Source organism: Eptatretus burgeri, chromosome 11, assembly GCF_056783735.1.
Source record: "Eptatretus burgeri isolate ZD-2024b chromosome 11, Ebu_testis_v1, whole genome shotgun sequence".
Classification (NCBI taxonomy): Eukaryota; Metazoa; Chordata; class Myxini; order Myxiniformes; family Myxinidae; genus Eptatretus; species Eptatretus burgeri.
Window position 1 is genome coordinate 47,216,684 of NC_140971.1, and position 12,259 is coordinate 47,228,942.

Sequence of the window (12,259 nt, forward strand, 5' to 3'; positions counted from 1 at the left end):
AGGGCCCCCAACTTCTGATGGAGGTGGTCATGCATGATATACTTTTGTTTGATGTATTTTTTGGTAGGTATAGTGATTCTGCACTGGGAAAAAAATTGTTAGCCCTTCCGATCTTCTTGCGAATTGATGCTATGGCCATATGTTTGACATTTCACCTCCGAGAAAAAGTGAGCAAAAATAGAGGGGTAGGGAAAGGAAAATGCCTCTAATAGGTACTTGTAATACATAAAATTACAAGTATTAGGTATCATTGGAAAGGTCTTGGGTTATGCTAATTACTCATATTATTCAAATTGTCATGATGTCATTGTTGACGTCACTAGAGGTCAAAAGGTCACCGATTTTGAGGGCAGGTGAAAATCTGGAGTACCACAGCACATACATTATTTTTTGTGGCAATATGCAAGGAGTTAGAAGAAAATAAAATAGTGCAAAATTTTCAGGAGATATCAAGGAAGTTTTTGATACCATGAAAGTTCATATTTATCGTGTAGATTTTATGTTAACCCCTTGTGTTTAGAATGTGAATTTCACGAAATCGGCCAAAAATGGCATATTTCTAATTTTCGAGGTATCGCTGTATTAACAGCTTGAATAAATGTTATAATTGATAAACCTCCTGAAACCATTGCTAGGATAACAAATAAATCCCCTAGATTAATTTTTCACGTACTTTAACCCTTTCCTTCTAAATTTATCAATGGAATATAGGGCTGCACCATCTGATGGAGAATTCTTTTTGCAATATGCGAAAAAAGCTATTGAGAAATAATGACATCTACATAATTTGTTTATTGCAACAACAATCACTCATTCAAATGACATTATTGTATCAAAGTCATTAACAAATTATTCTAGTGGCTGTAGATCACATAGCTCCGGCTGACCACGACAGGCACAAGCAATTGTGCACTTCTTCACCCATGCTGCTTTACACTGGCACCTCACTCAGCAACGCCCTTTTTTGCATTTACATGATGTCCTGACATAGTTTGGCTTTCGCTCTTTGGTCATTCTGACTGCAACCAGTGTACCATTTTCTATGTGTCGTCCAAATGATGTAGGATCTGGCATTGTAGGTGTCACTTCTCTTGCTTTTTTGCAAATGATCAGCTGATTGAGTGCCCTTAGCAGGTGAAGCTTGAATGCATCAGAAGTTGGGGGCAGTGATCTTAAGTCTCCGTTTTTAGTCATGAAAAGATGGCATCGTAGTTCATCCATTGTCCCAGTGAAGCCGTTCTTGCCATACAATGCAAAGAAGTATTTCTCAGCAGAATCAACTACAGATTGCTCGACATGTATGACATCTTCACCGAAGTCTGCCACTGGGCCAAGATAGTTGGTGCATTGCAGTGCCTCTTTCAGAGCCCGTTTCTTACCAATACGGAAAGGGTAACTAACTGTGTCACAACCTGTTAGGATGTATGCTGCCAGGATTACCCCCGTTATATTTTGATTCGGGAATGTTTCCTCCAGATATGTGGAAATGGCGTGGCAGGAGATGTGCACGTCTGATGCTACTGTGTGCTTGTGAAGCCAGAGTTCCTGCAAACCAAGTAACCGATGAACATGGAAAATACCCATCATCACTATATCTGTGTCATTTTCCTCTGATTATCCTGTGAATGTTCTGTTCTCGAACCATATAGGCAGCATGAGCGAAAATGAGGGTGTCAGCTTCCTCGTGATTTGAATTGGAGAGAGTTGATACTTCCTGGACCAGGCCACTTGCCAATTTCACTGTGGTTTCAGTGAAGCCACCGACAATGATTTGAACTCCTTCAGGGATATCATTCTCTCCATTGGACCATGAGTCTAAAAGAAACTTGAGAAGGTTTCTGTTGTTTTCTTTCTTCCCAATGAATTTTTTCCATTCCGGCAGGGGCAGGTTAGGCTGTGGAATGGTCTTCAATGACCGAGTTTCTTTCTCCTGACGACTACGTTCCTCCTGCTTCAAGCTTCTCTCTGGGCTGACGTCATATCTATCCCCAACAATATGGATTATTTGACATCCATCAGGAAGCATAGTAACCATCTTTTACAGGTAACGTTTCTGAAGTTGATTGAAATCAGTGCAACCCATGTCCCGAAAGCACTGTACAAATGCCATCATATCCACAATCACTCCAGTGCTGCTTTCAAATCTATTAGCTTCATCTAGTTTTTCGCATTCAACCCAGGATGTTCTGCAGGCCTCTCTCAGGGCAGCAAGGTAGTCTGCTTTATTATCTTTACGCATTGCAAAGCCACATGGGTGTTCCCTATCTGGGTCAAACGGTGAACTAGGATATCTGGTCCATTCATCATGGGAAAATGCATCAATCTTCTGTGTTTCATCCAAATTTTGAGCAAAGCACAAAGACCGCATGACATCTTCTTCTTCCTGATGGAGCTACTTTTGTTTTGACTCTTTTCACACTGGCTTGCTTTTCTCCTGGAAGGTTTTCAGATGAAGGGCAACGACCTTAGCTGTATCATTCTCTTCTGCCAGCTTAAGTGCAGCAAGCCCTTTCTCTTTGGCTCACGCCAGTTCTGTGGAAGAGGCTACTTCGCCTGTTGCAATATTTGTCAGGGACTCACTAACACAACTTGTGAATGGATGAATGAACTTCTCACTAATGACCTTGATTATGTTGGAGATGCATTTGTCCTCCTTCACTGATGAGCCATTTCTTGGCAGAATGTCATCCTTCATCATGTGAACCATTTCAAGGGTTTGTTGTGAGAGTGAAGTAAGTTCAGGCAATGCCTTTAGATACTTGCTGATCGTTGCTTGGGTTTGTGAGACACCGGAGAACAACTTCGTCTTAGCATCTTTATTGTACGTTAGCTCCAATGCCATGTCAGTCCACACTCCGTTGTATTTACCACGCTTTTGTCGAACAGTGAACTTTCCCGTTTCAAACTGAGATCTGACAGTTTCTGGCAGCTCTTCCATTGCTTGTATATAGTGGGGCAGACATGAAACCTATTTGTGATGTCCTGCAGCAACCAAATACGGCAACATTTCTTTGCACATTTTGACATGCAGGTCCCAGTTTCCGATCCGTTCAGCATGAATGTATTTCCTGAGGATCGTGAGCATGTCAAGATACATAACCCAAATCTTGGAAGTAGGGTTGTTAGAGACCTCACCCAGAAATTCCTGAAGCATTTCTTTCACCACACCCATGTTTTCCTGAGCAATATCCTGGGCTCTTTCAATAGCCTCTCGCATTGCAGTTTGCGCTGAGACTTCATTCACTGTTTTACAGAAAGCACTCAGGTTTTTTGACAGTGCTGAAAGTTCATCAACACCATGGCCCTGGTTAAACAACCTATCTTCAAAGGTATTCCACAGCAGCAAATAAATTGCATTTTCAGCCAGTGTATGGGCACGAAGCATCTGGTAGCAATCTTTTCCGCCCATGAGTTTGTTAATAGTGCCTTCTAAGGCTATCTCTGCATTTACTAATATGTCTTCGAACCCAGAACCTTTCATCAGATGGCCTATCGCCCCAAGAAAGTTTTGTGCAATATGAAATCCCCCCATACGAATGATCAGGTTTTCGTATTTTCGTGGATGTTTGTTTTTAAGGGCAAGAACGATCTCATAGATGGCCTAGTCACATGTTAATATTGTTGCGAATTCGCGCCCGCCGGCGTGCGAACGGCCACGTAACTAGAATCGCGGCACGACGCCCACCGGACGGACAATTCTGTCGTGACCCTCTCGGACTAACGCCAGGAGCTAGTCACGGGTGGGCCTTTCGGCCTTACCACGATCGTGCCAATCGCCCCCCCGCGTGGGATAGGGTTGTTCGCCAAACTCGACCTACCTAAGTACCCACGCGGAGAGTAGACCGGGCGATCGCACCTCGCCGCAGGTCGACTCCGGACACGGGCCACTTAAGCGACCCGTTCCGTACTATCGGGATAACCGAGCGGCCTCGACGGTTCCGATTAATTATCGGGTGTATTAAGCCCACTACCAACCCTTTACGTGAAGCAAGATGGAGATTCAATTAAAGGAAAGACGAAGTGAAACGGGAAAACAGTTCAACATAATGCACATTTATTCTGCGGCACGCGGATATGCACATTTATTCTGAGAGCACACATATACAATTAAACAGAATGCACCTACAGCAATTGCAACAAAACAAACACAACAATGCAGATCTACAACCAACTACGCGTGCACACGGCAACACTTAAACAGTTTTACTATACAGACGGCGCCAACAACACATTTACTCAAAAGCAAAAGAAAAGGGCCACCTTCAAAGACAAGGGGGCAGACGGGGCCTGTGGGCCAATATTTGCGCGGGACCTGAAAGAGCGGTCAGGTCCGCGAGACCGGGTGGATCCTACCCGTGTCTTTGTGATGAGCCGCCAATGTGGTGGCGCCCCAACTCCGCGCTCCTTCGCGGGTTTCGTTGGCACTGCTTGGAGTGGGGTGGGAACGGGGCCCCCCTTTTCGCACTATCTCAGCGCGGGGGGGGAGGAAGGGGGGAATTGTTGATGCTCTGGGGAAAGAGGATAGCTGGCTTGCTTGGGTCCCGCGACGAGCGATTCCACTGCGAGCTCGTCGCCGACTGCCGTCTTCCTTGCCTCGGACCCGAGCTATTCGGTGTCTTCCCCAATTCTCCCAGCCGACTGCAGCAAACCACCTGTACGCCCTCGCCTCCCGACTCACTCCCCGCTCCTCCAAGGCCGACTCTGCGCTCAAACCGACTCGACCGCGCTCCAGGCTTCCTCTCTCTGCAGCTCCCCGACAGACTCCGAACCCCGACAGACTGCGAGCTCCACTCGGCTCTCCGACCTCTCCAGACTCGACTTGACTGCGAACCCCGACAGACTCCTACTCTCCAGACCCGACTTGACTCTTTTTTTTTTTATTCGCTCGGCGCTTTATAGGCCGGCAGGAGAACCCATATGCAAATTTCTGGATCAGAACGAGCTCGTGGGTGGAGCCACGCTCGCCCATTGGACGGAGAAAAAGGGGCGTGAGTCTCCCCTGATCCTTGAATTTGCATATCTCGATTTGACACCGACGCGCCTGGAGGCGGGGCCAAACCGCCCCGCGCTTGCTGATTGGATGGATCACAAGTGGGCATGTAGCATTCCTGATCCGAATTCTCCTCGGAAAGGCCGCATTTTGCACTCGCGGCTCGGCGCGCGTCCCGTACGAGGCCAGGACAGCCTGACGCTCGATGCTCACAAGTGGTGCGGGAATGGCCGCAGAAGGAGAGGTGAAGGTGGTGGAGGGTTTAAAGTGGTGGTTTATGGCCATGGTGCCGTTTGGAATGGCGGTGATGCGATGTTTGTGGGAGCGAGTTGTGAAGGTAAACATCGTAGCTGTTGGCGTTGTTGTTGTTGTGAAGCGGCGATGCGGTTGGTGGTTGCTGTGTGATGGCGGTTGGTTCGTGGTTGGTTCAAAATAAAGATAGAACAGAAAAACGGCTATCTCAAAGGGTCGCAGCCCGAATGAATCGCATTTATTCCCTCTAAACAACGGGTTTGGGGCTAACTACACATGTACTTACAGATATCTCACCTACGGGACCTGAATGGTGGTTTGCGAATTTCCTCAACCACAACAATATACAATATTCCTGTTCTAGAAGGTGAGACACATTCATGCAGTAATCAACTGATTCCATTACAATATCAGGATTGGTTGGTGAGAGTGGAATGAAAGGTCCATATCCTATGACTGTTTGTTCTCCAGGGTTTTCAATCGGTTTAATTGAGTCTTTGCCATGAAATTTGGTTCAGTTCTGGCTCAAGTTCAACCAGCCTCATTGATCCAAGTTTGATGAGTTTGTACATGGCTTGTAGATTTTCAATGGATCTGTCTTCTCCATTCTTCTCATCTTCACTCTTTCATTCCTCTTTTTTCCCGCCTTTGGAATAAACTTCCTCACTCTATTCTTTCCCATTCTTCCCTCCAGGCTTTCAAAACAGCTGTTCACCACCACCTCTTATCTTCCCCCATCCAAATCCTCGATCTTTTCTACCCCCGATAATCCACCCAAGCCCACTTCCTTCAATTCTCCTGCTTTCCTTCCTGAAAGTCCCTGTAATGTCCATCTTCTCTTCGCCATGTTCCCCGTCCCATCCCCATCCCTCTCCCTTCCACAGTTCACCTGTGTCTGTTCCCCAATGTTTTGTCCCTTCCACTCCCACCCCTCTTGTCTCATGCCTCCTTGCTGTGAGTTGTGTGTTAGCTCTCATACGAGCCTCGACCAAGGTATACAAAAAAAAAAAAAAAAAAAAAAAAAAAAAAATTCACGCCACTCTGTTCTTCTGGCACCAGTCTAATCCCTGTAAGGGACCGACTCCTTTGGCGATCTTTGAGGTTGATTCCACTTCTTCTAGGTTCTAAACTCCTGGAATGCTTTACGGATGTTGCTCTGCCCTTTTGTCGTGGAATAGCGGTCACCCCTATTTAATTTGAACTATCTGGATATTGAAACAACATATGCGTAGTTCCATGAGTAGTCTTTCCGTCTACTGTGTTTTCATAATGTCGAATGTCGAAATAGCGGGGGGCGAATTACAGGGATTCGCGTTAACTCAAAAAACGTTAGTGCCATTCGGGACCGGGCAATATGTGTCGAATTAGAGAGAATGTCAAATTACAGGGATGTCGAATTAGAGGGATTCTACTGTATGCCATTTTTGGCCGATTTCGTGAAATTCGCATTCTAAACACAAGGGGTTAACATAAAATCTACAAGATAAATATGAACTTTCATGGTATCAAAAACTTCCTTGATATCTCCTGAACATTTTGCACTATTTTATTTTCTTCTAACTCCTTGCATATTGCCACAAAAAAATGTATGTGCTGGTACCCCAGATTTTCACCTGCCCTCAAAATCGGTGACCTTTTGACCTCAAGTGACGTCATCAATGACATCATGACAATTTGAATAATATGAGTAATTAGCATAACCCAAGACCTTTCCAATGATACCTCATACTTGTGGTTTTATGTATTGCAAGTACCTATTAGAGGCATTTTCCTTTCCCTACCCCTCTATTTTTGCTCACTTTTCTCGGAGGTGAAATGTCAAACATATTGCCATAGCATCAATTCGCAAGAAGATCGGAAGGGCTAACAATTTTTTTTCCAGTGTAGAATCACTATACCTACCAAAAAATACATCAAACAAAAGTATATCATGCATAACCACCTAAAAGCTTAAATAAGCCTCTTTTGGGGGTTTGGCTCCCCTACTATAATCAGATGAGGTGTGTGAAAATTATCAAAGTGAAGAAAAATGAAACTATTTTGTGCTTATATTTCTATTAAATATGCCTGGTGTTGGCTTAATGGTTCGGGTGGTGGTGGGCTTGGGATTCTAGGATCCTTAGTTCAAATCCCACTGTTGAATTAGTACCAGGTGGAGTTGACTCTGCCTGTCATCCTTCTGAGGTCTGCAAAATGAGTGCCAGGTTGCTGGTATCTCGTGTTGGAGTGGTGACCCATCCAGGATTGTACCCAATAGCCAAGGAAACTGCTTCGGCAGCACCAACACTCTGCACATAGTATGGTCCCGATGGATGGATGGATTTCTATTAACCCATGTGTGTCGGCCTAAATAATGAGTGGAAGCTCTAAATATAGGTGGAGCTATCCATCATGTTCATGTACCAGAAAAAAAAGTATTACTGTGACATGGTTCGCACAGAACAAAAGTACAAAGTCCTTAAAAGCATTTAATCGATTTGGCAAACAATGCTAGCTATGGCATTGACTATCGAGTGCAGTCCTCATCAGATATAACAGTTCATTCTGTTCAGAACCTTAGGCTTCACCATTGTTAGTCATGGTCCTAATCATGTCTCACTGGAGGCCAGGGTGTCGATTCTGTGAACGTGCACGTATGCACGTATGCACGTATACACACACACACACACACACACACACACACACACACACACACACACACACACACACACACACACACACACACACACACACACACACACACACACACACACACACACACACACACACACACCTGTGCATTCAAGTGCAGCCTTTCTGCACTTGTTGCGCTTCACACAACCCTCCTTGCATTTGCAGGACACAAGCTCATAGCACGTCCGGGACGCATCGGGTAGTGTGGTCCAGTGCGGCTCAAACAGACCGTCACCGGTCTTAGTCCACCCACATCTGATGTGTGAAGTCATTGCAACCACTTGCGGCCATTTCGTAAGATGGTTGCCACGGCCGTCAGAAGCCAAATCTGTGATGCCCCAAAATATTAGTCTATTTCTGTGCCACAATTGGTGCTTTAATCGCAATATGCACAATTGTGAATATTTCGGCTATGGGGCCCCACTATATGGAGGGCATGGCAATTTATAAATATGATACTTCCAAAGATGTCTAAGACTGACCATGGCACCAAAATGACAGACGTATAATTGTTTTTTTGGGGGTACAGTTGTAGGTGACGTCAGGCCAGTCATCCAACCAATCGGTATAGTGTGCACATGTAAACACTTGCTCAATTTTATATAGATTACACAAATATAAAAATGTAAATCAGATGGTTTGGTGAAACAGATGTTCTTAAAAAAAATTAAATATATTATATCGTTTAAAACATAAGTTCCCTTCAAGGAACTTCAGCTCAATGAAGCTCATCAACTCTGCACAATGTTTGCAAACATATGGGTGTTTGTCTGTGCTGTTCTCAATAAAGGCTGAGTGTTAAGCAAGGAAGCAGCATGTACAATTTTTAAAGTGTCTGGTATAACTCAGTTTGGCCTACGTCTTTCACAACCAGACTGGCCAGGCCTGATGGTTGACTCTAAGGTTGGTGCAGGAATTTGTCATTTGTTCCGAGTGCCGGTAATAGCTCGCCTATTCTTCTCGAAGGACACCATAGGATTTTTACCATCCAACAACTAATACCAGCAGATGGGGCATCCATTTAATGTCCATCCCAGGGATGGCATGCACATTGATGAATCATTCTGCCTGCGAAACACCAGAATGACAGTTTATACCCAGAAGCTTGAAAGAAAGGACTTCTTCCAGAGGATTGTTGAGAAAGTGGAGGGGTGGGGGGTGGATTCTAAACGGTCCTTTCAGAGACAAAGTGAGAGTGTGAGATTTGTCCGCATTGAAAGACATTTTCCACTTGTTCAACCAGTTTGTGATTTTACCCAGATCTCCAGTGAGCGAAGAAGCTTCTGCTTGCCGGTCTGAGGGATGACAAATGTTACGGCAGAATGTGGAGTCATCGGCAAAGAGATAAGGAGGATTTTCCAGAGAGTCGGAGAGATTATTAATGAAAACCAGAAAAAGAACAGTGCCCAGAACGCTACCTTGAGGAACTCCAGCCTGGACAGGAAGAGGGGATGAAAGAATTCCATTTAGAGCCACACGGTGACTGCGACAGGAGAGGAAGTCTGCGAGCCATGAGTGGAGATGGCCTTGGATACCATAGGAGGAGAGTTTGGTGAGCAGAGCAGGGTGCCAGACCGTGTCAAAAGCACGTGATAAAAAAAACATTGTTACGGCCACGGGTACCGAGACACCAGCTTGTCACTCAGGGATTAATCCCCGGTTGTCCTTGTTAGAGCCGGACCTGGGTCACCGCTCACAATTAACGTTGTGGTACAGTGGGTTGTTTGAGAACCACGAACGCCACCCAGTCAACCACGAGTTCCAGTGTCCACCGTCTAATTATTCCGTTTAACTAGAGGTCACGTGGTTACCTTAGTGGGGAGCGCGCCCTCGGCAAAGCACCAATGTTATCTCGATTTAGATTTAATTCGGGCGGCCGAGCGTTTTAACCGCTGGTGCGTGCCGTCTATTTTTGGTCAAATCTGTGGTAATTACCTCCCAGTCTATCTCTGTTCAGACAATGCCAGACCAATGGAAGGAAAGGACAAACGCGGACAGGTTGGAAATCGACAAATGATTTCTTAATAATAAGATAAATAAATAAAAATAACTTTTTGTTTTCTGAGATAAATAAATGAATTAATTTCAAAGCAAAATCAATCAAAATGCCAGGAAAGAGACAAAGAGCAGATGCTTATCGGGGGTTGACTTACTTATAGCTAATCACAGACATAGGTGTGCTGTGTCACGTGGTTGGGTTTTCGTATATCATGCCTCGCCCGCTAGGGGTGGCAGGAGTGTACTTCTGGTCGCGCAATAAAGCGGAGTTGATGCTGGCGCGCGTGCTTCTTGCGTCCCACTGCACCTCGTACACTCTAGTTGGCTGACGAGGATGGTTGAATACGGACATGTGCCCGTTTTCGTCGGAGACTACTTCGAATTGTTTTCGGAGCAATTGGGATGCTATTTCCACGCGAACGATGTGGTCGACGAGAGCAAACAAAAGTCGATCTTGCTCGCTTCGCTTTTGGCGGAGCATTATCGACTACTGAGTGATTTGGTGGCACCGAACAGGCCCCGGGATGACGAGCTGTCGTTTCGGGACATTGTGCAGAAGATGAAGGCACACATGGCGCCGGAGAAGTCATTACAGCTCGCTCGATACCAGTTCGATTGCCTCTCGAAAGGGGCAGAGGAACGCGTCGCTGATTTCGTGGCGCGGATTAAGCGTTCTTCCGTGGCCTGCAAGTTCACGGCGGGGGAGCGTCCAGCTCGGCTCAGAGATCGTTTTATTGCTGGTTTACAAGATGCGAAGATGGTTTCAGCGGTTTTACGGCTGAAGGGTGAAGCCATTACATTAGACTCGGCGGTCAGCACAGCTACGGCGGTCGAGCAGACTCGCGGAGATGTTCGGGCCATCACCGGCAACGCGGGGTCGCGAGCACCCCGGGACGCGCGCACGACCATCGATGCGGGCCGGACGTCGCCGCGTGACCGCGCGTGCGGCGGGGTGACCCCGCGGACATGCTTGGGATGCAGAGGTCGACACCTGTGCCGTGCGTGCCCGTATAAAGGCAACGTGTGTTTAAATTGTCACAAGGTGGGTAATTTGGCGCGTGTGTGCCGTGGGGCGCCGGCCGCCGTTAAGGTCAGGGACGGCGATGTGCGAGGCGACCCGGGGCAGAACCAGCGGCCGTTGATGGACCTGGTTTCAATTGGCCCGGCGGCGGCGCGCCCGATGACGGTGGAAGTCGAAGTGAGCAAAACGCCGATCACGTTCCAGGTCGATACGGGAGCAGCGGTGTCGCTCATCGGCGAGCAGACCGCGTGTAGACTCAACGGCTTGAAGCTTATCAGGTCAAACCTCACGCTGTTTACGTACACCCGCGAGAAGATAACGCCAGTCGGGATGGCAGACGTGTCTGTGCGGTACCAAAGCCGGGTCTCCACGCTTCGGGTGTACATCGTGCGGGGGAGGGGACCGTCTCTCCTCGGCCGAGATTAGCTGGCCCGCATCAGGCTAGACTGGGCCGCAGTTCACCTTGTGCAACCCGTGCCGAGCTGGTGGGAGGATCAGTTAGAGATTCTTCAAAGACATCAAGGGTTGTTTAGCGACGACCTTGGGAAACTCAAGGGCATGGAGGCAAAGCTCTTCTTGAAGGAGGGGGTGGTTCCTCGGTTTTGTAAACCACGTCCTGTGCCGTATGCCCTGCGGGACAAGGTCAAGGGTGAACTGGATAGGCTGGAGGCCTGTGGTGTGATCGAACGGGTGTCATACTCAGATTGGGCCACTCCGGTTGTCACGGTGCTGAAACGGAATGGAGATGTCCGATTGTGCGGGGACTTCAAATCCACGGTTAACCCGGGGCTCAGCGTGGAGTGGTATCTATTGCCGTCAATCGATGAAATATATGCGCGATTGGCGGGGAGTCAATACTTCACGAAGCTAGACCTGCTTGATGCATATTTTCACCTGCCGATGGATCCCGGGAGTAGCGAGCTTTTGACAATCAACACGTGTCAAGGACTCTATCGATATACCCGACTCTGTTTTGGGATTGCTTCGGCCCCAGCTTTGTGGCAGAAAGCCATGGATCAGGTTTGCATTGGCCTGCCCGCTCAGACCTACCTGGACGATGTGCTCATTGCGGGGAAAACGGCGGACAAGCATCTTGCGAACATTGCCCAAGTGTTGACAAAGCTAGAAGCGTGCGGCCTGCGCTTGAACAGGGACAAGTGCGCGTTCTTCAAGCAGCGCTTGGAATACCTCGGGCACATCATCACGCCGGAGGGGCTGTTGAAAGGTCCTCGGAAGGTGGAGGCGATTCAGCACATGCCACCGCCTCGCGACAAGACGCAGCTGCGCTCGTTCATTGGTATGGCCCAGTATTACCAAAGGTTCGT

At 47.3% G+C, this 12,259-nt stretch overlaps 1 protein-coding gene and 1 pseudogene across 3 annotated transcripts in view; one reads left to right on the forward strand and one right to left on the reverse strand.

Moving 5' to 3' along the window:
- CIAO2A (cytosolic iron-sulfur assembly component 2A) overlaps positions 1-12,259 on the forward strand; it is a 33,430-nt gene that overhangs the window by 12,445 nt on the left and 8,726 nt on the right. For 2 of the 3 annotated variants that reach the window (XM_085846341.1, XM_085846340.1), the window contains exon 5: positions 5,531-5,609. The exons of the other annotated variant lie outside the window; for it this stretch is intronic. In XM_085846341.1, the coding sequence (XP_085702467.1) occupies positions 5,531-5,609 (79 nt within the window). The remainder of the gene's footprint in view (positions 1-5,530; positions 5,610-12,259) is intronic. 3 annotated transcript variants of the gene reach the window in all.
- On the reverse strand, positions 850-2,239 carry LOC147017006 (uncharacterized; annotated as a pseudogene).